General features: G+C 45.2%; 1 protein-coding gene across 3 annotated transcripts in view; it reads right to left on the bottom strand.

Moving 5' to 3' along the window:
* ELP1 (elongator acetyltransferase complex subunit 1) overlaps window positions 1-27753 on the bottom strand; it is a 2667893-nt gene that overhangs the window by 1956402 nt on the left and 683738 nt on the right. For all 3 annotated transcript variants that reach the window (XM_069630608.1, XM_069630606.1, XM_069630607.1), the window contains exon 10: window positions 7544-7637. In XM_069630608.1, the coding sequence (XP_069486709.1) occupies window positions 7544-7637 (94 nt within the window). The remainder of the gene's footprint in view (window positions 1-7543; window positions 7638-27753) is intronic.

Here is a 27753-nt window from a genome sequence, read left to right as displayed (position 1 = left end):
CTAATGGCTCCCATCCCACAAAGTGAAGAAGAAACTGAGAAAAACAAGGCTATTTGGTCTTTCAGCTCTGCTTGGGCTTGTCGTTTTTACAGCTTCTTCACCCCTTCATGGAATATTTAGAATCTTCAACTGGTGCTGGCTTGTTCGTGTTACGAGGCTGCATACCCCTCTTATTGCAGCTGGGTCCATACAGGGCTTCGGTGTCTCAGGCCAACGCTGTTCTGCCTCTCAGACCTGGCTTCAGTCTGGGCAGTCTTGCTTCTCTCAGCAGCTTCTCCCATTTGGAACGGGTGGGCTCTGGACATTGCCATTATGCTCCAGGTTTGGCTGTGCTTCCTTGTGCGGTACCGGGCTCAACATGGTTCTTCTTTCTGCTTTTTCCTATGAGGGAGGAACTCCCTCCTCTGCATGGTCGCGCAGGCCAGCATTTCCTGCTCTCAGGTTACCCCTCTCCTGTGGTACATACGTCCAGTTGTATTTGGGGTCCTCCCTGGAAGGAAAGGGAAGATGTCATTGGTCCTGGTGCTCACATAAAGGTGGTAACACATACAGGTCAGAAACCAAGCCATCCACTTTAAAGTGGCCCTGTGTAGGTTTACCATGTTCAACCGTCACGTAAAAAACAAACATTGAGGATTTAGAAGTAAAGGGAGGCGCGATGGAATCCTTACTTGGGCATTCCTTGTCCTCAGAGAAATACATACATGGCTCACCTGCCTGGTCCCAAAGGGGGTGACTCCCCTTTGGGGAGAAGGGACACATTCCTTGGATTTATCACATTAAGTACAAAAGCTTTTTTTCTAGATGTGAGAACGAGATAAATATTGCAAATGTTAATATCTAGTGTTGTACAATCTTTGTCACCTCTAAGCCTACAAATGGGGATAAGTAGGGTATAACTAGAGGGGCAAAAATGTAAGTTGCAAGCTGCTATCCAAGCATAAAAAAGGTATTTGCCACCTCAATTCTGTACATGCTGTGACGAATCGAGGGAATTCGTCCCTTCTCCCTAAGGGGGACCCTCCCCCTTTGAGGCTAGGGAGCCGAGCCTGTTCTGCAAGACCCTTCTTAGGAGTCTGGGCAAGTGTCCCTAACCCAACTCCCATGATGGCATACATGGTACTGTCTGAGATGCTCAACAGCAGTAAAAACCAAGACTGGGCTGAAGATAAGTAAACATGCACCACGAGTATCAGAGAAAAGAAGCTGTCTCTTTTAAGACATACCTCGACTTCACTGTAATGAGGGCTTTAAGGAGGAGGACACGTTGAGATTAGAACGAGAATCATGCAGCAGGGTGGGAAGCAGAGTCAACAAGAGCCGTAGAGGCAGAGACATTCAGAATGACTCTGAACTAGAGTACCAGAAGCTGAAGAGACAGTGTACTGAATTGGCGAGAAACCGAGGGTCTGAGAACCCAAAACCAGTTATTGGCGTGACCACGAGTAGTTCAAGGTGAGAAAGGAGTCCAACCAACTACGACGACACCAACCCGCGGTATTATCCGCAACGGCACTGGTGTTCAGGAGAGCCGCCGGACCGTAGCAGTAAGGGGAAGCGAGAAACTGGCAAGGAGGCGCCAACGGTGAAGACAAATGTGAACGAGAAGCCAGGCAGGAAAGAAGGTCTCTAGCGACATTCCCCCATGAAGAGAGAGGTAACAGGGAGAACCGGGAGGCCGAAAGGGAATCGTTCTACGAATGGAGAAACGTATCCCAATTAAATTGTTGAAAAACAAGCTATAAAGTTGATACAGCTGAACTGTCACAAAATAAGAGAAAAGGTCATATTTAAACATAAGAAAGAGAATATTATTCAGTGGATAAGACTACCCTGGGAAGAGGGGAGGAGGTCAAAGCTCAAGAGAGATTTATTGGAGAATAGTGATAACAAAAGACTGTGAAATACAAACAAGGGAAGTGGATAAACAAATAGATGACCAAGATAATTCTGAGCTAGGAACGGCACATAATAATCCAGAAGGGATAACCCAGTCAAGAGAAGATATCACACAAAGTCTTACATGACAAAACTATGTGGATGTAAGGATAAAACTTACTTCACAAAAGAGCCCCAAGAATATAATCCTACAAGATAAGTGAAGAGCTAAAGACCTTATCCAAGAATTGCAAGCCCTAGTACAGAAGGTGGCTAGAGACTATTTGAAAATAAGATATTAAAAGAACTCTAAAGCAAAGCAGAACCCTGCTTCGCCAGGAGAAGGGAGTCATTCTCCTGGCCTTAGTTCTGAATAGTGGTAGCATCAGATAAGGTTAGTTGTTTTTGGCAACAGACTTTCTTTTGATTTGGACACTTCCCGACAACTGACGAGCTCCTTAGTTAATTACATAGGTAGTGTGAGACAAACATGGTATCAAGAGAGAAGACACAGACAACAGATATATTTTTCTAAACAAAGTTATTAATAATCAGGATGGTGTAACGCCTAACTAACCCTATGCTATCGTGGGATTTTCCTTACCTAAAAACATCTAAGGAAAGTCTGAGTCCATAAATCCAAATTAACAAGTCTGTCTGTATCAAAACCTATGTTTGTCCTCACAAATATAACATCTAGTGGGGAAATGTTCTTAACCAAATATAAGTGTTCAAAATAAAATGTGCAGCCTTTTGCAATTTAAGTTAATTTAGAGTTCTGTCTCAAGTTCCATACAATTCCAATGTAACTTTGTTTCAAGGAGGTTTGATCAAGTTCTGAGGTTACCTTCTGTAAATTCACAGGCATCACAGTTTTCATTAAGAGGGTCTTGACTGGAGGGGGGCGCCCTGCCGGAAACGATGATGAGAGCCATCATAGTGGTATTGCCCAAGGAAGGAAAAGACCCCACTGACTGCTCCTCCTACCGTCCGATCTCTCTTCTAAATATAGATGTTAAGGTCCTAGCTAAGGTGATGGGTAAACGGTTGGAGGGGATAATGCCCAAGCTAGTACACAGGGATCAAGTGGGGTTCGTGAGGGGCAGGCAGGGCTCGGATAATATCAGGAAGACTATAGACCTAATCCACTATGCCCAGGAATCAGATCTAGAGGCTAGTTTGCTTTCCTTGGACTCCGAGAAGGCATTCGACAGGGTCGAGTGGAGGTACATGCAACTCCTCCTCCGTCGAATGGGCTTTGGGCCTCACGTCAGGACCTGGGTCTCCGCCCTCTATGGAGCCCCAACAGCGAGAGTACAGGTGAACGGGGAACTCTCCGATTCATTCCCCCTTACGAGGGGAACACGACAGGGGTGCCCACTCTCTCCGTTAATCTACGTCCTGACGATGGAACCTCTGGCCATAGCAGTCCGGGCCCACCCCGACACCAAAGGGATCAAAAGGGGAGAAGTAGAGTTCAAGCTCTCCCTGTTCGCTGACGATATCCTGGCGTACTTGGTGGAGCCTAGCTCCTCGCTCCCCCCCTCCTGCGTCTGATGACAGCCTTCGGGCAGTTCTCAGGACTAAAAATAAATGCAGCAAAGTCAAAGCTCCTACCCATGAGGGTCCAGGACCCGTGGATGGACCCCCGGGACAGGTGTGCGGGGATTACGGTGGGGAAGGATTCCATTAGGTACTTGGGGGTGACCCTGACTAGAGATCTCTCGAGATTGGCCCCGGTGAACTATGGGCCTATCATGGCGAGGGTCACGTCTGACTTGAGGAGATGGGGTGGTATGATTCTGTCCTGGTATGGGCGCATGACAGTGATAAAGATGAACGTACTGCCGAGATTACTATATTTGTTCACCGCGCTCCCAACGGAGGTCCCCGCCCAGTTGCTTCGTGATCTACAAAAAGCAATCCGCGAGTTTGTATGGCAAGGGAGGACCCCGAGGATAGGAAAGGCCACCCTAACATTACCCAGAGAGGAGGGCGGGTTCGGACTACCGGACTTTCTCCTTTACTACCGGGCCGCCCAGCTGCGGGTCTTGCTGGAGCACATGAAGGAGGGGATGGGCACCTACTGGTCATACCTGGAGGACATGGACGCCCACCCTCTGAAAGTGCGCGACCTCCTGTGGCTGCCGCGTAGACTCATCCCTAGCAAACTGAAAGCCCACCCAACCCTGGGAATACTTTGGACAATCTGGAGGGAGGGACCCACAACCTCATACCTCACGACGTGGCCCTCTCCAATGTCTTCGCTCTGGGGCCACCCGCTCAAACTAGGTAGCAGGGGATTCAGGAGTGCCCAGTCCTGGTCGGATGGGGGTCTGGAATGGGCGGGACAACTGTTCAGAGAGGGCGAGTTCCTCGAATACGAGGCCCTGCGAGATGCACTGGGGCGGGAGTCCCTTTCAATCTTTGAATATCTGCGCCTGAAAGGCATCCTTTGTGACCAAACATGGGGCCAGAACCTACGGAGACAGCTGACCCCCTTTGAAAAGTTCCTGGACACGGCCACGTCAAGGAAGGGGGCGGTCTCCAATATGTACCAAATACTGAACACTGTTAACTTGGAGGGGAGAAGAGGGTTTCGAGGGTTTTGGGACGACCTGGCAGGTGAACCACTCACGGAGGAGGCGTGGTCCAAAGTCTTTAAGATAGCATTTCACGGGAACCTATTTACATCGGACATGGATCACAACTTCAAGATTCTACAGGGCTGGCACAGGGACCCGTTGAAACTGTCCAAGATGTTCTCGGGAGTGTCCCCCAGATGCCCAAGGGGTTGTGGCCAAGTGGGGTCGAGGGGTCATATGTGGTGGTTCTGCCCCAAGGTGTAGGGGTTCTGGGAGAAGGTACGGGGGTGGATGGCCGAGGTCACCAAGGAACTAATCCCACTCAACCCCCTAACGATGTTGCTGGGCCTCCCCCCGGAGGACACCGAACTGTATAGGTACCCAAGAATGTGGGAGACGATGTTGCGAGCGGGCAGAGTGGCCCTGGCACAAAGGTGGAAGAGCCCAGAGACCCCACCTAAAGAAGACTGGCTTAAGAAACTCAAAAACATGTTCTTAATGGACAAACTGACGGCCATGGTAAATAACGAATTGAGCACCTTTCAGGCTAACTGGTATGGGGTCTACGGAGCATGGGGATGGGACCCCCACTGACAATATGAGAACACTCTGGCAGGATGGTTGGGGGGGGGGGGTCTGGAATGCTCTACTCAGGGATGAAGGAGTAGCCCAGGACCCGGGAGACAGCGGATCTCACCCAGTCAATTTGGACGCGAGAGTATAGCATATCTCTGTGGCAATGTACAATGAGCAACGACGACAGCTCCAGCAGTTCGACTTTTGATGTGACACTGATCTGGGGGGAGGGGTGGAGTTGGGGAGGGGGGAGGGGGAACCTGGGGGTTTGATGACAATGTTAAAAGTGATACCTACAACGCTCCCAGCGTTGCCGTTTGTATTTTTCTTCTAAAAACTGCCAATAAAACCAAAGTTTAAAAAAAAAAAAAAAGAGGGTCTTGGGTTTCCCTTTCCCAAGTTCCAAATGTAATCAAGTTCATACTATACTGTGATCTTTGGACTTTCTTCCCCAAGATAAATACTCTCCAATTCTAACACAACACTGTGATCTTGTGACTCCCTTCCCCGAGATAAATACTCTCCAGTTCTTTCGTTCTCAGGGTTCCTTGCCCCAAGATGTATACTCACAAGTTCACAAGAGAATACAGGATCTGTTTGACCGGTCCTTTGGTTAACTTCACCAAGGGCATACACTTCTTTGCTGCTTTTCCATTACTTAGTGGTTTCTGGTCTAGGCACAGTTGTCAGACCACACGGTCCACCCACTACAGATCATGCAAACACATATCTTGTCAGTGATTTGACCTTTGAAGTTGGCAATGTTCGTTTTAGGAATCTTCCTGGTCTAGGCCCAGTTGTCAGACCACACAGTCCACCCATCAGAGTTCACGCAACCATCAGTCTCCCCAAAGCCTTTGTTCAGTAATGTTTAAGACAACTCTTATATTCCCTTATAGGTCTTTCACTTTATTCTGAAGTTGCTTTCTGGCAGTGGGTTACTTGATATGCTTGATTGTCCCAGAATGTTCATGCAGTTGTTCAGCATTTCATAGTCTGATAAAGTAACAGCTTTCTTTTCATTCATTATTTCATAAATGCAGAATTTTCTTGTTTTCATTCAAACCACTACTTTCCTTCTGCTCAATATTCAGAAAATTTAATTTTGCATTGTATTCATCAGGATAGCGCTATTCATTTCAGTTCAGTTCTCAGTAATTGTAACTTTAAAAATTGTGCAGGATTGAAAGGCACTTTTTTAGGCAGTGCGGTATTCAGTAAATGCAGTTTTCAATCGTGTAGGCTTAAACACACTTTCTAAATGTTGTACGGAATGAAAGTTGCTAATAGTTCACTACTTCTGTGGACCGTTATCATTTCCAAGGTCCCTTGGAGCACTCCTGGCGTTCCTAGTGTCTCCTGACCCTTACCGGGTCTCTGCAACTCTGTTGGGCGGCTTTTCCCCGAATAGGAAAACCAACTCCCCAGTTCGTGAGTTGTTCCGCTCAGCACACACCGGCCTTCGTGCTTGGCTCTGCCTCAGAGCCCTTGTGAGGGAAGGGGTACAGCAAGCTCTGTAAGGGATCAGAGTCCTGCACAGTCACCTCGACAAGACTCTCGGGGTCCTTGTCGGCGTGATGGCTTCTCGCTCATCAGCACTCTAATTTCTCAGCTCTCTTTTCCTTCTGCGACTGCATATCCTATGTGCTTCTGGATTCCGCCTTTTATACTTTCCTCTACTACTAACAGCCAGCAGGTGACTCGAGGTTTGCCTGACCCTGCTTGAGCCTATTAGTGTGACATGCCTGATCTACATTTCTACATGCCTCCGGACCACTCTTATTCATTCCAGTACCAGAGTGGTGTTTACGATAGGAAATCTGTACTATTCCTAGTTGCCTCTTCTTCTCAGTACTTAAGGGAAAACTACAGGGGAGAATTGGATGAGATTGGCAAAGGCCCATGAAGGCCAAGGGAGGGGAGGGAAGGGTAGATCTGTCTCAGGAAAGGGGGGGGGGAATACCATGTCTCAACTTCGGGCACCCTCACTCCAATATCCAAGGACCCTCCACCTAGGTGATCCCCTCTCGCTTGTTCACCCCTAGGCATGGGATCCAAAAGCAATGGCCCTTCCCTGGCCTCCTGAACAGACGATTCCTGGGAAGTAGATGTGAGAATACACAGTAAGGAACACCCCATAGTTAAAGGGAGAGAGATAGGCCTTATTATTATTTAATAAACCATTGTTGGAAATGTCTTCAGTGTCTGAGTACTACTTCGGACCCATCAAAGCACATAATTTTTTATTTGCCAAGAGTCAAATATAGTTCGCCAATGGCTAGTGGCGAGTGCACAGTTTGTACTTTAGTGTAACAGATGGGCTAATTACATACTGTTGTTTCAGATACAGCCTGCAATGGTTGACCTGAATTGGCTAAGACATCTTCAAAGTCAAAATAGTCCTAGTGATTAATTGAAAGCAAATCTAGAAATCCCATCTACCATATAAAGTTATTGATTCCTTTTGGTCTGAAAGAGCACTTCTGACTTAAATACTTTCTTACCATATGTGTTAGGTTTGGAGTCTTCGTCTTTCTTAAGCTCTTCCAGCCAGACAGCCAGCACAGTAGAATCAGAATTCCACAGCAGCTCATTCACCTGTCAAGATGCACAAATGTTTTTTGTTAGATTTTCCAGCCATGTCATAAAAATGTTGTCCAGCTTGCGCATCTCCTTAAAGTGGGCACAATTAACGTTACACTAAAAACACCATTGTAGACTAATGCTGTGACACTTGGGTATTTGCCAGGTTTGCATATTTCTTGGGTGGAGTCTTGACTAAGGGCATCATTACAACCTGGCAGGATTTCTTCCAGGAATATTGCTATTGCTGGCAGTACATTTTGTACCACCTCTTCAATTGTATTTCAGCAAATCTACCCAATTCAGAGACTACCAATTGCAGAGGTTGGTTACCTACAATATTCCAGAAATATCACTTTTGCCAGTGGTAAAACCCCAATGGTATACTTTTTAAATCTTTTTTTCTACCCATTTCTGTATAACATACAGTTCAAACTACCATTGCAGGACATTTTTGAAATGCAGAAAAGTGTAATTGCTGGCCTTTTTATGCATTATATGTGAAAGGTTTGGTGGGCATGGCATGCAGAGAAAAATATGAGGGGGCATTTTAAGATGTTTACCTTCAAGGTGGATATAAAAATAAATATAAAAATGTTTAATAGGCTAAAAGATCTGTCTGGAAAAACTGTTCTGTTCAATGACGAACGATCCCTCCGACCCCCAGCAGGACATTTTTGCTGCAGCAATTTCATGTGTCCAGCTTAGCCACTGTGGGAAAATCTTCCATTGACCTCCACTCTCCTGCCACCCTCTCATGTTGGGGGTAGAGAGGAGGGGGCCTCGACAACTACCTGAGGCCCCCCTGCCTCACCCAACCTTTGATGCTGGGAACATCCCTGCAAACCCTGTCTCCCTCCAACCCATGCTCTTCTGATTGTCCGCCAGCCTCCATATGCCCTACCAATCTCCCTCTCCCTTCATGTACCCCCCACCCCCAAATGCAACTGCCCTCCAACCCCCTGCTGCTTACCTTATCGGCCACCACTGTCTTGCGTTCCAGGTAGGCGCGCTCATGCATGAATCAGGGCATGCACTGTTCCTGATAGGCTGTCATTTGGAAAAAAAGCAGCCTGCCGGGAACAAGGTATCAGCAAAAATGGGCCTACTCATACCAGTATTGCATTGGTATAGCACCTAAGTTATTTCCCTCCATCCAAGTATCTAGCGGACAGTAATTTTGGTGGTATTTTACAAATACCACTATAATTACTGTTACTGACAATCTCCTAATGACTCCCTGAGTTTCAGATCCACATACATGAATTCAAGCAGTGACCCAATGATAGTGAAGTTTTTCCCTTGCCTCCTCTAACATCATTTAGTTGATACAGTTACGCATAACTATGCACCAGGTCAAAGACATGGTAAATCTTGACCAAGCAGCATGTGCATTTTGTTAAAGCCTCTACCACATCACACTCACACCCAGAGCCACTCCTTTAGTGCCCTCAGCTGGCCTAACTATGGAATGTCTCAAAAGAATCTATATAAACTGCACGAAAGACATTTCAAACACATGTCTTTGTCCCATCTCTCCATTGCTACCCATCCAAGGTTGCATCATGCACGAGACAGATTAAGGCACTCCGATGCAAAGCCACAGTAGACTTAGAATAAGTGGCACATGCTTGTATTGTCCTATCTCGCCACCTCTAATCAGACTGGCAGGAACACATTTTAAGGTCCAACTCTTCTAAACACTTTCCTTTCTCTGAGTCAATACTCTGACCACTCTGGGCTCAAACTCAGGAGTTTCACCCACTCTTTGGCTAAGATACCTTGTGGTAGGTGTGGCGAACCAGAAGAATGAGGCACACAAAAGGAAGACATTTCAAGGATGTTTATTTTTAACTGATAAATAAAGGCCTCACTATCCCTATTGCAAAGAGGGTATTCCCTACCCACAAAACTACAATAAAGGGTGCCTGTCTGTCCTCTAAAGAAATCAAAAATTGTTCTCCATAAAACCTACTTTCTATTTAGCTATACCACTATTGAAAACTACCTAAATAACTAGCAGCTTCTGCTACTGGAAGACGGGCCTTGCTCGGCCAAGAGATAACTGGGCTTTGAGCTCCAAAACCCATTCTCAGATCCATGAAATAAAAAAGTGTTCATTCCTTTATCAGTTCTAGGCGTAACTGTCTTCATCTGGTAGATTTATTAAACTATGGGAGATTCTAGGGCCACTTTTTATAGCAGCAGGAAGGTTAACCCTGGTAACTGAGATTCATAGTTGGTTAACTCTTCCTATGCTAGCAGTCGAGCTAGGTTTCAAGTCGAGATATTACTCTTAGAATTTAATTTCAATTGAACATTTTATAATCGGTCAATAAAAACAGCATTATCACCCTTTGGTTTAGCATGAAGGTATAGTTACATAAAAACAAGACAACATAATCTACGTCAATACATTTACGTAAAGTACAATGTGATAAGTGTCACCGTGTTAAATACTTACAATTGTGAACAACAATTACCAATTGTGCAAAACTTGCAATTTTTCTACAGATCCTGTAGATCTATAAACTCATCGTATGCCCAACATGTTTTGCTCCTTTGCTATTAGGATCAATCTATCGAACGTCTTCAGGGGCTTGTAAATCTTCTAAAAACGTATGTACTTTTATGTGTACTAGGGTGATATGAAATGTACTTGCCTCTTACAGATGGCAAGTCCTTTTACCTATATGCTTCTAGGAGCCGTACTATCTTCAGTCGATACCCTCCCACAGTAATTTGAGCAGGTTCAACTCTTTTACCTATACAAGATAGAGATACTTCTTATCCCTTAATATTGCTTTATTATTACAAGACGGCCTAATTTAGTTTAGTGCTTGGTTTGAAAGGCCCCATCATTAAGCCCTGCAACCCTGCACGACGTCCAGCTTCTTGCTTATCGGCATCTGTGACTTCCTGTGGATAAATCATGTAAAATATGGGTTGTGTGCTACTCTACTGATGGTCCTGAAACTAATAAGACTCTGCCAGTTCCTACTTACGTCCTTGCAGTCTACGCTAGCTCTTCTGGGTATGGAGTGCGCACTAGCCATCTGCACCTATAAACATATACAAATCACACTCTGAGTATCAGTTTACTAGTGATCTGGCTATTACTTAAACACTCAAGTATTTATGTATGTATATCAGTCGAACATTCTCTCAGCTTGTGCACAGTCTAAGCTTTTAGAACCACTTACTTGTGTTGGGGAGGAGATAGCGCCTTCCTGCACCCCCAAGCGCTTTACAATTAGGCAATACTTCTATTGACTGTTTCTAAGCACTATAGCAATGAGAAAGCCTTTTTATGAAAATATAATCACACACAGACATAGGTGACCACTAAATGAAGGTAGTTAGTTATTCACACCTTATATTTAAATACTATTAGCTGAATACATTTGTAAAAAGTTAAATTGTATTTAATTTTTCTCAACGCACGACAGAAGCAGGCTCTGTGTCAAAGTAGGCTCTGAGTCAAAAGGAATGCAGCCTGTGCTAAAAACAGACTACAGGCATTGCCGTGGTGTTCACTAAGGCTGGCAGAGAGCACAAGGTAAGTCAGCAGCTGTTTGCTGTCCATCAAAAACCCATGCAGGCTAAAGGCTCAATGCACACAATGCAGAAGTATGAAAAACAAGGTTTTAAGGGGAATTACTGGACCAGATAAAATATGAGTATATTGAGTTAAGTATGGAGAGTACGACGGGAAAATGTGTTTATACATAAATGTTCATAATGTAGCAAAATGATGATAAACATGAGCTACATGTATTCTTGCATAGGCTAGCAGTATGCTAAGTAGTATGCCCTAAACGGAAACCCAGCCATGAAAGAAGCAAGACTGCAGCATCCCTTGTGAGGGAAGGACAATTTTGGATAAGCCATGCCAGTATCTGTATTGGCCTTAAAGGGGGAATAAGGATCCGGGGCACGATTTAATTGTATTAACTTTAATTGTACAAAACGAGTATAAATATAAGCATATAAAGGAGGAGGGAGTAAGTGCAGATCGATCTGCAAGACTCCAGCTGTTACTCTTCAAGCTGCATTCCACATTCCTCACAGTCTCGCTGCGGTCCATGACACGCTGCAGATATGGAACGTCAGCGGTGTCAGTGGACTGCTGAGTATCTTTCCTGAAAGCACAGATGCTACACATCTCCCTTCCTTTATAATGTAACCCAAAAGAAACACAGAAAATTAACTTGTGAAGAAAAACTTCACATTCACACAAAGTCCTCCATTCATCTTGGTCTGCGGTATACTCTTCCCCACCTGGACCTGCGGTTCATCTCTCTGATGGAAGTTGGCAAGGAAATTACTTCAGATTTGTCATGAACATTTCCTTGTATATTTCTCCCTTTCGGCACTTCCCCTTGACACATTTCCATTTCATTTGTCTCATCCAACTGTCTTGCACCACTTTCACCTCTGCTGACATTGCAGTATCTACCGTCACCACATACCCAAACTCTCTCAACATTCCAAATCCTTCCATCCTCTGTTCTAACAGAGTGTTTAAAAGATTCCACAACTCTGATGGGTTTTGACCATTTACAGGGGCCTTCTCTGAGAGCAGGGGGAAGGTTAACCCTAACCATTCTACCCACTACCACATCCTTATCAAACTTATTTGTGGGTCTCTTCACATCATACACAGATTTGTTCCTCAACTGGGTGTTTCTGATCTTGTTGCACACAACTCCAAAATCCTTATCTATACCATCATATTTGTTATCCAACCACATCGGTGCCAGTTTAGTGCATGCCTTTCTTCCCCTGCTTAACTCAAAATGAGAAAGACCAGTGGTGGAAGGTGGTGTGAACCGATGTGCCAATATTCTCTCCTTAACCTCTGTTTCCCAATTTATGCCATTGGACCATGCTAGCCTAATGGTCTGCTTCAGTACTTTGTTGAAGCGCTCCACAGTCCCATTAGTCTGCGGGTGATAAATGGCGCTTTTTTGTGTATGATGGAGTACTTGTTGCAGAATTCCACCATTTCCTTTGATCAGAATTGAGTACCATTGTCTGTCATGATACTACCAGGATAACCCTCTCGCTCACAAACACTACACAGAAAATCAACCACAACTTTCCCTGTAATTCTCGGTGCAACGAGCACTTCAACCTATCTCGTGAGTAGATCTCCACCAAACAGAACTTTTGCACACCATTGCTATACACTGGGCCTATCACATCCTTACCAAGATCTTTCCAAGCTCTACTAGGAATTTCGGTCGCCACCATAGGTTGTTTCACACTCACACAGCTTTTTTCACCATTATTACAAAGGATACAGTCTCTGATGTAACGTTCGATTTGCAGATCACATCCGGGCCACCAAAAATCATTCCTTATCCTTTGTTTAGTTTTAACAATTCCCTGGTGACCCTCATGGCCGAGTTCAATCACTCTTTGGCGTAAACTTGACTGTGAAATAATCTTGTCTCCTCTCATGATGATGTCATTATGTAGATGCAATTCATCAGCAACTAACCAATAGTCTAATAGATTAGCTCTTTCAAACATCACTTTACTCCATGGCTCTTGACTAAAGATCAATTCCTTGAGACGGACTAACATCATGTCATCCTTTTCAGCTTCACTCCATTCCATCCTTGAAATGGATGCTGCCTCTATATTGAGAGCATTTTCTGCATTATCATCTTCATCCACAATTTGATATGTTCGTAAGCCGTGACCAACAGTCAGCAGTAAAATACTTATCTCCAGGTACATAACATACTGTGCAATTGTATTCCTGAAGGAGCATTACCCATCTCCTAATGCGATTGGATGCTTTGTCCAATCCTTTAGACATAATAACATGCACTAAAGGTTTGTGGTCAGCGCGGAACTCCACTTCACCACCCCAAATAAAGCTCCTGAATTTCTCCGCCGACCATTTTATCGCCAAGGCTTCCTTCTCAATAGCGGCGTAAGATTTTTCAGCCCCCTTGAGCAGTCTAGATGCAAACACAATTACCACTTCTCGTCCTTTATGTTCTTGCGTGATGACAGCTCCCAGACCAATATTACTAGCATCAGTGGTAATAATGACTTTCTTATTACTGGTGAAGTTCTTCAATGCTGGAGCTTTATCTATCGCAGTCTTAATGAATTTGAATTCCTCCTCGCATTCGTCATTCCATTCGAAACTTCTCTTTTTAATAATTTCACGTAATGGAACAGTATGTACGGCAAAATCACGGACAAATTTGGAATAGTATTCTGCCATGCCCAGGAATGTGCGTACTTCCTCTTTATTACATGGTCTGGGCATTTTCTTTATAGTATCCACTAATTGAGCCTTAGGTGATATGCCATTTGCAGAGATCTTGTGTCCCAAATACTCAATCTCCGAACAATTAATCTTACATTTGTCCTTGCTCAAAGTCATTCCCGCTCTGTATAATTTTTGACAGACATATCTTAATCTCTCATCATGAACATTTTTGCCATCAGTATATATCAATATATTGTCCTGGAAACATGTGACTCCTGGCACTCTCTCAAAAAGGTTATGCATGATTTTTTGAAAGACGGATGCAGCTGACACCAAACCAAAAGGCATCCTTTTGAATTGATATAATACATCAGGCGTAATGAAGGCTGTGAGATGTCTGGAACGCCTGTGTAATTTGACTTGGTGATAAGCGGATGTTAGATCAAGAGTAGAAAAGTGATTTGAAGGTCCAATAGTGGAAATCAACTCTTGTATGTTGGGAAGAGGATGTCTATCGGGAACAACACACTTGTTAAGTTCCCGCATATCTACACATATTCAAAGCTTTCCTGACTTCTTTCTGAGAACTACAAGTGGTGAGACCCATTCACTGGCATCTATGCCTTTGATAATTCCTTGGCTCTCCATGAGTTTGATCTCCTTTCTGACCTCATCACGCATAGATAAAGGTATATTCCTTAAATTCTGAACCACTGGAGTATGGTTGGATTTCAATTGTATTTCGTGTGCATATCCATGAAGACATCCAACACCGTCACGGAATACTGCTCCCATGACATCATCAGTGACACAGTTCTTAAGTTTGAGACTATTCTCACGTCTGCATACATCATTCTCAACAGCAAAGACAGATTCCTCTGCAACAGAGTCTATTTTTACTTGGAGTTTGCTCTGGTGAGTCCAGCTTAAAAGTGGTGTTTTACCTGAATTAGTAATGTACACCTTCCCATTCGCTTTTCTACCTTTGAATTTCAGACTACCACAGAACCAACCTATTACCCATCCTCGTTGCCAAATTTTATCAACTTTAAAGGGGGAATAAGGATCCAGGGCACGGTTTAATTGTATTAACTTTAATTGTACAAAACAAGTATAAATATAAGCATATAAAGGAGGAGGGATTAAGTGCACATCGATCTGCAAGGCTCCAGCTGTTACTCCTCAAGCTGCATTCCACACAGTCTCGCTGCGGTCCATGACACGCTCCAGATATGGAACATCAGTGGTGTCAGTGGACTGCTGAGCATCTTTCCTGAAAGCACAGATGCTACAGTATCCAGTGGCTAAGTCAAGAGTATTTAAGCTCCCTGCCTGGCACCAGTCTGCAGGAGCTTGGTGCGGATGGGGGACAGAACAGACCGGTCAGGAGAAGAGTTCATTGCTCCCATCCTCATTTCTGTACAGATTATACTTGTTATCCTTGCAAGATAAGACTCTTGGCCTTAATTCCATAGAGGGGTGAACTTTAATCTGGTGTGAGTGTGATGAGGGGTACCCGTATAATTAAGGGGGGTACACCTGTGAGGTGGGCTACCTTTCAGTGGTGACGACCCGACGTGACCTTAATTTTCTGCCCCCGTACTTTGCGAAGACCCAAGCCAGTCAGCCACACCCAACTATAGTGACCAGTACCCTAAATAAAAAAACATGTGTTTCCTGAGAGGTTTTAGCAAAGCCATTTTAAAAGAAATCCTCTCTGATTCGCTGAAGCAGAGCGTGGCTCCAGAAAGACCAGCCAGCATGGGACTTCGTAACGGAGGAAAACTCAAGTATAATACGGCCATGTGAGTATACTGTTGCAAGTGATAACAACATGGGAACATGTATGTATGGTGATGTGAATGATAGTATGGTGATGTGAATGATGTTATGGTGATGTGGCTGATGTACGAGGTCAATGGAGAGATGAAATAGGATTTTTAGTGATGTATTATGGAATAGGACTTTTGGTGATGTATTATGGAATAGTACTTTTGGTTATAACGAATAGATGGGATCCTCAGCCAAACAGGTTGAGACGGTAGTACCGCGCATTATTCTTTTATGACGATAGAAGCAATAAGATCCTTATATCAAAAAATGCTGGGGAAGTATTGCAAAGGATATAAGGAAAAAACAATAGTGGGGCGGTATAAGAAATGGGCCTGGATTTTAGTCAATTATTTTTGTATATTTTCTCAAGCTGTCTTTTGTGGTAAAAATGGAAGGAAGGTGGATGAGTCGCTGTGTGGGTGAAATTAAAGTGGAAAACGTGTAAAGGGGTGGGGGAAAAAGTGGGTTGATCTGTATTTTTGTATAAAAAGCTGAAGCATGAGCAGCATAATGGTAATGTCTAAGTGAAGCATTAAGGACACACGCAACATTATGGAGGAAGAAACTCCAATAAAACACATGCATAGGGTTCTGCCACTGTAATGTGACAGAATAAACAAACAATGGACAGTAGAAACAAAGGAAGACGGGATATCCTGCTTCTCGCCAGAGCAGGGCTCCCATTACAGAAACATGCTAGAAAAAAAGTCCATATTTTCAGCAGCAAAATATAAAGGGAACAAATCCCAAAAAAGAAGAGATTCTAGATCTCTGGCAAATATTTGAGGATATGGAAGATCAGGAAGGTGAAAAAAAGATCCAATGTAAGGGGATATACCCCGTAACGCCTAAACCTGCAGTAGGGTATCCAAACCCATTCTCTAAGCCTCCAGTGGTAGAGAAAGGGTCAACGGGATTATCAGGATTAGCAACTAGGTGGCAGGGGGAACTCTAGAGCTTTTGCGCTTCCATATAACCCATCCACAAGCGCTGATATGCCCATTGCATCAGTGTATCCAGAGGGTCCACAAGTAGACATAGACGAGTTAAGAGCATTGCGGGAAAGGTTGGGCAGGTTACAAGAACCTGAAGAAGTATCACCAGAAATAAGTGTACTGGTGCAGAAAATAGGGGATTGGAAGTCAGGAGATTTTTTGTTTAAATTCAACCCTGGGGCAATAAGAAATGTTAGTGTTGAAAAGGATGATGGGCATGACGGTATGGACGGTCCTGGGACAACAAGTAGAACAAGCAAGGGAAATTGAATGGGAAGATCAAGGTGGTAGAAATAATGAAGAGGCAGGGCAAGAAGGAGATCAAGGAGAGGAGGTGGCAACAAACCTGTCCCTGCCACAAGAGGCAGTGAGGATGGACAGACCAAGAAATAGACCAGATGTAATGGTGGAAGTACAAAATCAGAAGAATACTAAAGGGGTAGAAAACAAAATACATATGCAGATGCCTCTTATACATAAAGGAGCAGGGAAAACGCAGTATGTGCCATGGCTTCAAATGGATAAATATAATTTGATTAAAGCTCTGCCCCAGCTTATAGCCGGAGCTAGAAAATGAATCTATGAATTTGAAAAACAAAATCTCCTAGTGCTAAGGCTACCCCTGCTGTTTAAGAGTTTACTGGTCACCATAGTTGGGGACATATGGGCAAAGGCAGGGTACTCTGGTGTAAGTCTTGCAGATAATGAACATGATGGAGCAGCCTTTAATGAGGTAAGGGTGAGGGTATGGGATGCCCTACAAAGGATGTACCCAGATACCCCGGACTTGGATTCTTTAATGGAGTGCACAATGGATGATGAGGAGGACCCAGTTACACTTATTCTTAAATTACAAGAAATGTGGAGAGTTGAGACAGTACCATTTTTCTATTTTATCGTAAAGAGAGGATTACTAAAAGAGGTCCAGGAGGCACTACATAAAATTGTGGGAATTGAAGCCAAAGGGTGGGCAGAGATACAAAGTATAATAGTCCACCACTGTAAGAGAATCAAGGAGTGAGACAGGGAGACAGCACAGAAGCGGCAAACGGACGAGGCAAAACTAGTGGAAACTAAACTAAATAAGGTTGTCATCCAAGCACCAGTCACGGCACCGGCTCAGGGGGAAAGGACAGGAGACACTCAACAAATTGTGGATGCCACAATTGTGGCACTATGGGGCGAAGGAGGACAGGGACAACGGGGTGCGCAGGGAAAAGTACCCCAACCCACAGTGGCAGTATGAAGGAGCACAAAAGGGAAGAGGAGGATTTCAAGGAGCAAGAGCAGGAGGCTTTGGGGGATAGGGACCCGGGGAGGAGGATTGGGAACATCACAGTGCTGGTGTTGCAGGAGATGGGAGCATTTCGCACGGGAATGCAGGAACAGGTCTGGGATGGGATTTAATTAGGGGCAATAAGCTCCAGGGCAGGGATTCCAAGAGTCTCAAGGAATGGGACAACAGCAATTTGGGCGAGGGGGTCAGAATCAGTTCCCTTATGGGGCTGACAGGCAAGGGCAACAACTACAGCAGGGTGAGGGAACACAGTTCAACTGGATGGCAAGGGGGAAAAGGGCCCCATTCCAAGAAGTTGTAATAGCGGGGGGCGGCCCTTTTTTAATTTATTTTTATTTTTCATTTAATTTGCACAGATTTGTCACATTACATTACATACAGTTGCACTGCTTGATGGTACAATTATACAAATGTGTGTGTAGATCTCTTTATATTATACATACATTATAATTCTTCCTCTTGGTTGCCTTCACTAATGCTTTTATCAAATAGGTACTGTCTGAAACCGCCCCAGACGACTTTCGGGCGGCATGTGAACGGTAGTAGGCTGGAGTATACGTCTTCATGATCATTCGCCCAAGTCATAGCTCTCACCCATTCTTCCATCACTGGGTGGGGTCTCTGATTTTCCAATGCAGAAGCATCACCCATTTAGCCAACAGCAGGCCAATATTTAACATTTTGCCCCTGATTGGGTTAATTTACCCACAAAGCCGAATGTATATAACCCTGGATCTGAATCTATAGGTTGGTCCGAATTTTTTCCAGCGCTTTGCACACATCCGTCCAATATTTAGAGAGCATTCTACAAGACCACAACATGTGAGGTATGCCTTCCTCCTCACTGCCACATCTGGGGCACTTTCCCGTCACTGTAGTATACATACTCGAGTCAAGCTGGGGTTTGGTGCACTCGATTTACTATTTTGTAATGGATTAGTCGGTACCTCGAGTTACAGGATGTGTGTTTCGTTAGTCTGCATATTTGTGTCCAATGTGTGTATGTTAGGGCGATTCCCAGGTATTTTTCCCACTCTTTTTTAATATCTGGTGCCAGAACTTCCCTGGTGGACAGTGTAATCTTGTAGATTACTGAGGCTGATTTCTTAGTTAAACATATCCCAAGCTTGGGTGCGCTAGAGGTTCCTCTGGGAAACCCCCCCACTCAGTTGCTTTTGCTGAACGCATTCTAAGATACTGTCGTTTCTTCAGTGGGGTATCGCCTACAATTGCCTTGATAAAATGACTTTCAGGAAAAGGTCTCTAAATTGGTGTATGCCCTTGATGCGCCAGTGTGCTACCAAATTTACATCTTGTGTTGGGCGTAGGTAGGGTGCGCCCCATATAGGCATGCCTGGGTTATACATCACTGTGTTTTTGGGCTGGCCAATTAGCCTGGTCCATGCACTGGTCGTAACAAGGCAGGGTCTATTTGGTTATCGCTCCTTGTGCTCCCTTGTGCTCCCTCTTCAGCTAGCTTATGTAGAAGGCCTGCCGGGTCTTTCCCTTGTGCCTCCAGTGTCACGTGTGATGCATCGGGACCCCCTTTTGCCGGTCACGTCTCCTGCCACTGTCTCACTGCCCGCATTAGCCACGCCTCCCAGACCCGCATTCAACACCTTTTCCCCTGGTCCCACACATGTCACCCCTCAAGTTCCCCACAGCCCTCGCCACCATGCACACACTCTGCGGCAGCCAATATCCTGGCTACCGCCTTTTTTACATTGGCATTTACCTTGGCGCTTACATCCTAAGCAGCGCTGGTCTACGAGCGCACAGAGACATTCTACGAATTTACGGTGGTGCTCCGACAAACACACAAAGTGACTCCGGTCATGTGACCTTACGCCGGCGGCTGTCTCCCTTCACAACGAGGGTCACGTGACGCGATTCCACGTTCCCTTGTGACTCGTGTCATGTGACCATTTCACACAGTCAAAAGGGTAAGGGAAACGCGAATTGAACGCTTCACAGCTGCTTCATCGGAGTGCTGCACGGCGTTTTTTGATCACTTTGGATTTTTGGATTTCATGACTACGGAACGTTCTACGGATTGGATTGCTCTTCCCTACTGTTAAATTGAACTCTTGTCCTCCAGTTCTATGACCTTTGGGTTTGCTTTTTCAGATTTTTGAACTTTGGACTTTGGTGTATTTCTTCTGGCTACTGACCTTGGGTTGTTAATTGGATTGCTCAAGGATCATCCACTGTACTGCCCGTTTGGCTCAGGTGTTTTCCACCCAGAGTGCTGTCATTGGCCCCTCCTACTCTCCCTACCCCTTCAAGGCTTTCTGGCCAGCTCATTAGGGTAAGCCTTTAACAGATAGTTTTGGTATATTGAACGGTCTTCCATTGCTACTGTTTGACCTAATCATTCATTGCTTTACAGGGGCCATGGGGGTCCTTCCGGTGTTCCTGGTTCCAGCTTTTCGGCACTCTACACCTGTGGCCTCAAAGATTGCATTGGTAGTGAATTATTTTCTATCAGTGTGGATCTTAGGGACGGAGGTATCTTAATCTGCACGACCATCAAGAACAGAACATTGCCCAGTATATCGCGTAGTGAGCCTGTGCTGATAGAAAGTACAGTTCAAAGTCGGGGGCTGACAGTCCCCCTTTTTCATACGACATTGTGAGCCGTTTCTAGCTCGCTCGTGTCTGTCCCTTCCATATAAACGCTGAGCATGTCACTTGTATCTTTGTAAAGTTGGACCTCCCAGGCCACACCGGTACTGTGCTAAACAAGTACAATAGTTTAGGGAGTATAATCATTTTGATCAATGCTAGTCGACACATTAGTGAGATCGGGAGTTGATTTCGCGGTTAAGTTTAGTGCAAAGTGCTGTTACGCTCACCTGGTATCCACAGGGACGCCACCCAGCCGGGTTACTCGCTGGTATGCTTCTCAGCTTTGCCCTTATGTGGTCTGCGGGGAAGGTTCTGCCTGAAAATACAGGAGGCCTGTGTTCAAGACTGACCGACTGGGGTAAGTATCCTCCCTCCAGCTCTGTATGATTTCAGTCCCTCTGGCGCCCTCTCCTAACCTTGTGGTAGAATTAGGCGGGCTCTCCGTCCTGCCTTCTTTGCAGGGGCACGTTGTCTTTCATGGGCGAGTGCGGTCCAGTTACTTCACTGACGCCGGCCGTTTGATATTGTTCAGGTAGGTCTTATTGCTGTTCTTTAGTTTTGTTGCTATCCTGCATGCCTTTCTTTGTTTAAAATGTCTCTTTTTTCTCCCTTAGGTATGCAGAGCTTCAGCGCGGCGAACTGGGTTGGTTGAGCCCCGCTGGTAAATGATGGCGCATTAAGAGCGCTATGATGCGGTAAGTAAGCGCTATGCGCAGCGCTGCAAAGTCTTGCCTTTGCTAACCTGTGTTTTCCTTCCTTGAAGGTCGTGGTGTTCTTCAGCGCAAATGGAATGTCCGGAGTGGTGCCAGCCGAGAGGCGACCAGCCAGGTAAGCCTTTTGAGCAGTTCGTAATTTGTAAATGTCTCTACTGCTTTCTTTAATGTTGCCTCTATCTTCCACTTTCAGGTCGTTCTGTCCGGGAGGCGTGTAGATTCGAGGAAGCTGTTCTCAGTAGCTGCGAGTGTTTAAAGATGAAGACTGCAGGTAGGATGCTGCTGCTAATGATGTTCCTTTTGTCTCCTTGCAGGTTCTGCTTCTCCGAGGTTCGAGGGAATAGCTGGACACGGTGAGCGTCACATTGCAAGCTGCAAAGTAACGCAAAGCGTGTTGTCTTGCTCGGGTGTGGTTTAAATAGTCCCAACAAAATAGTCCAGGAAAAGTAGTCCCTAGGCTACCACACCCAAAACACTAGACCGCATAGCTTGGTTCTTAGGAACCAAGCTATGTGGATGCCTCCATGTTGACTGACAATATAATAAAGTAGTTCCCAAGCACATTGTTTTTCATGGTGTATGAGCCTGGCGCCATAGGCGCCAGGACTGACCCCATGAGGGGTTTTTTAAGAGGATGCCAGGCTCTCGAGGCCCGAGTCCTGACTCCACCTGGCCAATGGGTTTGCCAGAGGGGGTTTTGGGCGAGGGTCGTGACAAGTGCATCTATTTGTTCATCGCAATTAAGGCCGCGCACCTGTTGTGCTGTGTGTGCAATTTCCACACCCAGATATTTCACCTTTTGAGGTGCCCATTTAAGTCCATGCAATTCTATGGGCTTTTCGGTTGCCATTGTCAATGGAAATATCTCAGATTTAGCAGTGTTTAGTCGGAGGCCTGAGTAATCCCCAAACGTTTGCACTGCCCTTAATACATTTTGCAGGTATCTCTCGGGATCTCTTACATTATAACATGATATCATCTGCATATAGGGTTATCAACTCTGTTCTTCCCACTATTGTTATCACGGCCCGACTGTAGGTCAGCCAGTGGTTCAATTACTAGGGCGAATAGCAATGCGGATAGTGAGCAGCCTTGTCACGTAACTGTTAAGGTGGATTTCTGAACTTTTGAAGTTTCAACACACAATAATAATCACAATAATACTTTTAGATCAATACAATCCTATCTACATATATACAAGACCAAGTGGCCTAAAGGGTTAATGCACAAAATGGGTCCACAACCTAGAAAGGGAAGGAAGCAGGCAGTGCAAAAAGTAATAGTCTTTAAGCAATTCTACAGAAATCAGAGCCCTGAGAGGCAGTCCAATCCCTAAAATGAGATGACCCTATTGCTCAAATGTACTTGCAATGCTGGTGCACGCGGTAGTGCAGATGGGCAAAATAGGGTCTTTTGTAGGGCTTGTAGCAGCTCAGAAAGGCCGGTGAGGTGATGCAGAATAAGTTCCCAATATTCGAGGAGGGTCTGCCCAACAGGGCAGAACAGGTTCCAAGACTTGGGAACAGCTCAATAGCTCAGACTATCTGTGGAAAGGAGAGAGGCCCTCAGGGGCCACTTGTGTGTAAAAAGGGTTGGATGTGCTAGGGGTCACCGTTAAGGGTTGCTAGTACTCACCGACCCCTACCGAACTTCAGCAGTCGTGTCCAATTCGGTTGCAGGTTTAAATGCGGCAATTCTGCGGCTCTGAGCGAAGTTACAGCGTTGATTCCCAAACGGGACAGTGGCGATTTCTCCGCTCCTGGTGGATGCATCAGGCCAGTTTCACTGCAGCAGGCTTCAGGGGCAAGAGGGGCACAAAAGCAGCACCCCCGCAAAGTTCGTCACCACGGCTGGGTGACAGGGTAACTGCGTTCACTCTGGTTCAGACTTTCTCTCTTTACTCCAGACCTGGAAACTGCAAGTGTACGCAATTCGGTGTGAGAGTGCCGTGAACACAGACCTAGCGAAGTTTCAAGGGTCTCCTCGAAACGGCGGCAGTATCAGGGCAAATGTCCTGCACAAGCTGGTCAGCCCACTGGTTGGCCCAGGGACACTTCCGAGAAGGCTTACCTGAAGGGTTTGATGAAGGTGCCGAGAATAGTTAGTCCCACTATTCTAATGAGTCAAAGCGTCTTCGCAGACCTTCTAGTTCGATCAGATGCAGAGGGCTCCAGCAGGACAACAGCGGGCTCAGGGTGCCAAACCTTCCAGCGGGTCACCAGCGGTTCCTCGATTCGGCTTCTTAGTATCAGGATACTTGGATCCTATCCTTTGTTCAGTGAGAACTGTAGAGATCGACATGGTATGGGTGTTTGGAGCCGTCTCTTATCCAAAATCTCCTCGCTCCAAAAGAAAGTACACCCAATGGGAGATCTGCTCTCAGACAGGCATACCATACGTGGACCAATCATGGACCACAGTGGTCCCAGGCATTCACAGCACACCAGACTCTCTGGCACCCAGGATGTGTATTGGAACCAGACAGTCCAGCCCACATCATGGAAGCACACACACAAGGCATGCAGAAGCCTGCAAAAGCTTAGCGTTTTGTGGTAGAATGCATGCCCAAATAAGTTCTGACCTGGGTCGACTCGACCTGGGGAAGATGAAGGGGCAAGATGGCCAAAGGACAGGACAAAGAACCTTGGGGTATTGCCATTTTGGAGCCACGCCACCTATGTGTGCCAAGCGTGATAAACACAGTTTACCTGGCAGAAAAGGGTTACAATGACATGAAAAGATAAGCTGCCACCAGCCCTGTCCAAGGCCCATCTGCACTTCTCCTAAAAAATCCTTCAAGAGTATTTAGGGCCTTTGGAAATGTATTTATCTTATTTATTTCATTTGGTTTTACATCCAAACCCTTAGGTATCACGGAGTAGGTTACAAGCATATTAGGCATCTTAACAGTTTCATACATACAGTTACACAATTTAGTTGCACATATTAACAGAAAAAAAACCAAAGCTTTACATGACTTGTTGGTTACTTATAGACTCGAGAGACATTACGGGTGTAAGGGACATAAGATACAGTGGGGTAAGTGGTATGGGTGATCTGGCCGTGAAGTGTTAGAATTTATTGAAAAGCCAGGTTTTTAATAGTTTCTTGAACATAGGGAAAGAGGTTTCGTTGCAAAAAAATGGTGGGTAGTGAGTTCCAGATTCACTGAGCTGCTGTAGGGAAGCAGGAGCTCCCTGATCTAGTAGTGGTAAAGCGTAGGATGGTGAGATGTGTGTTGGCCCTGGTTCTGAGTGTTCTGGCAGTGGTTTTGCGGGAGAGGCTTTGGCGGAGGTAGATAGAGGCATTGTTTGAGATTAATTGATTTGTGATGGTGAGTGTTTTGTGGAGTATTCCTGCTTGTACTGGTAGCCAGTGAGCTTCTCTTCTGTATTGCGATATGTGTTCTCTTCTGTTAATGCCCAGTGCTGCTCTCCAAGGGCTTTATTCTGAAGTAGTTACAATTTGTTTAAATTCTTTTTCGACGTGCATAATAGGAGGATGTTGCAATAGTGTTAGTTAAGATGAGGGCTCTGGCGAGTGTGAGGCAGTTTTCTGGGGAGAGTAGGGGCCTGCTTAATGCGATAAGTTTGGCTGTGTATGCCGTAGAGGAGGCAAGTGCGCTGATATGTTTACCCATGGTGAGACTGGAGTCCAGGTATACCCCTAGTGTTTTGACTTGGTGTGATATGGTGATTGGAGTACTGTCTATAACTATGGAGGTATATTCTGGGTGGAGCTTGCTAAGGTGGGCCGGGGATCCAACTATGAGGATGTCAGTTTTTTCTCCATTGAGGCAGAGACTGTTGTTTGCCATCCAGTTTTGGATAAGAGAATAGATTTTGTTGATACATACCGTATCCTGTTCGTGGTTGCCTGTAATTGGCATGAGTATTTGTGTGTCGTCAGTGAAATGTGTAAATTACTCCCGTGGCGTCTAGTGCAGCAAATAGTAATTTTGTGTAAGCGATGTAGAGTGTAGGGGAGAGACAGGGTCCTTGAGGTACTCCAAGTGGTACTGGGATGGGATCAGCCGCTTCGTCACCTATGGTAACTCTTGAGGTTCGGTCAGAAAGGAAGCATTTTATCAATTTATTGGCTTCCTTTGAGGTGGAAGTTGGTAGCTAGAGTTTGGCATAGTTTGTCATGGTCCACTAAATCAAAGGCCGCTGAGAGATCTAGTAATGGTAAAATACATAGCATCCCAGAGTCCCTGATGCATCCATCTGTTTTTTTAGGTCCAGACGGGCTGTCTCAGTGCTATGTCTGTGGCAGAAGCCTGATTGTCTGCCCCCTAGTAAGAAGGTTTTTTCTAGGTGGGTTTGCACTTGGGTGTATGCGATTTTGTCAATGATTTTGAGGAGGAATGGCACTGTTGTGATCAGCCTGTAATTGGTAGGGGTGGTGGGATCTAGTGTAGGTTTTTTGAGTAGGTGTGTTACCCAAGCTACTTTAATGGAGTCTGGGATTACGTTTGGAACTGAAGGAAGCATTAACAAATTTGGTGATGATGGGTGCTAGGGTGGGGGCGCAGTCTAACTATTTTAGCAGGAAAGCCATCACCTTTACAGTTGGATGATTTAAGTGATGCTGTCGTTTTGAGTACCTGGTCATTAGTAACTGGGGCAAAATGGAATTCGGGTACATTAAACCCAGTGTCTGTGTCTAGTGGTTGGGGAGGTTTAGCTTTAAGCTCCAAGAGCTTTCTTTGCAGAGCTATTTTGATTTGGAGGGTGTTCACTTTAGAGGAGAGTGCATCCTGAGTGGTGGTACACCGGGCTTTGCAAGTAATGACTGGGCTGGTGGGTAGGATGAAGAATTCAAGTTCTCTTATAAAAGTAAATAATTATTTGGTATTTGAAGCAGCATTGGTAATGCGTTTGTTGAGTGAGTCAGCTTTGTGGGTGAAAACTCTGAGTTTGTAGGTTTTGGATAGTTGTTGGAGTTTGATTTGGTGTTCTGAGGAGTGTTTCTTTCAAGATAAGTCTTCTAGGCTCTTTTTTTCCTTCTAAGTTCTATACGTTCGTCATTAAACCCGGGGAGCTACGTTTAGGCTTGGGAAGCTTAGATTTGAGTGGGGCTACTTCGTTAATTGCTGTTTTCAGACAGTGGTGATAATGACAAGAGATACTTTCTGGATTGGCGTTATCTGTTGATTTGGAATCAAGCAAACTATTAAGTACAGGAGTCCGATTTTCAGGTGCGAGTTTCTGCTTATTTCTGACCAGTATAGGTACAGGGATGCATTTTTTTGTTATTGGGTCGGTAGCTATGTTTAGGTTCAATATGATTAAACAGTGGTCAGTACAAGGCATCTTGAGGAAGTCTTATATGGATACTGCAGTATTCAAGGTAAATATCAAATCAAGGATTCTGCCTTTTGAATGGGTCGGGGCATTTACTATTTGCGTAAATTGCATTTCTAGGAATGCATTATGGAATGCCATGGCTTTGTGGTCAGTTGGGTCATTGTAGCCTAGATTAAGGTCTCCTAAAAGGATATATTTAGTTTTGGGTTTGAGATGAGGTGTAATTAGAAGCGGTAAGTCTATGTCAGGGTTGTTTGTAGAGCTCAGGGTTCTGTATACTATTAAAACATTAATAGTTGCATTGGGGTTAATAGCTAGTTTGAGGGAAAGGAGTTCATACCCTGGTAGGGTTTCTATTTTACATTCCCTGAATTGAAGTGAGGTTTTAAAGACGATTGCCACCCGCCGCCTATGGCATCGTGACGGTCTGCTCTAAGTAGGGTGTACTCTGAGGGGATGGCTAGTGTGATCTGTGGACCTAAGGCTGTATGTAGCCATGTTTCCGTTAGCACTAGAAAGTCTAATTTAAATTCTAGTATGCTATCATGTATATCTATGGCATGGGCGCCAAGGGATCTTACATTTAGTAAAGCTCCTAAATAGTGGCTGTTTGGTTGTAGGAGAGCAAGGGATTTGGGTTGAGCAGGCCTGTGGGCGAGATGATGTGGTGCTGGGTGTTTTTTGTGGGGTCTTATTGGGATTGTTAATACGTTGGGGGGTGGTATCAGGCTTATCCTGTGACACATGGGGTTTATGCCTTAGTATTGTGTTTGCACGTGGAAGGACGTACTGGTTTTTGGTGTTAGAGTGCAGGTGATGAGTGCGTGCCAAGAGTCTAGCAGTTCTTGTAGACGCAGGGGTGGGTCTAGATAGCGTGGTGTTGTTAAAAGTTCTGGATGAGAGGTGTATACCGCGTGCTCTGCCTAGCAGAGGAGAGGTTCGGATGTGGATATGTGGTGTGGTTGGAAACGCTGGTATGCTGGGAAGAAATGGAGTGGGGCATGGCAGAGGGTGAAGTCTGGGGAAGCGTAGTCGGGCAAGGCCCGTGCCAAAGTGAATAAATGTACCCTTTGTGCATAATGTCGTAGAAGTGGTGTTGGCTTCTAGGTATGAGGGCATTG

This window comes from Ambystoma mexicanum, chromosome 6q, assembly GCF_040938575.1.
Source record: "Ambystoma mexicanum isolate Mex_15411 chromosome 6q, UKY_AmexF1_1, whole genome shotgun sequence".
Lineage (NCBI taxonomy): Eukaryota > Metazoa > Chordata > Amphibia > Caudata > Ambystomatidae > Ambystoma > Ambystoma mexicanum.
This window is presented reverse-complemented; position numbering and strand designations above follow the sequence as displayed.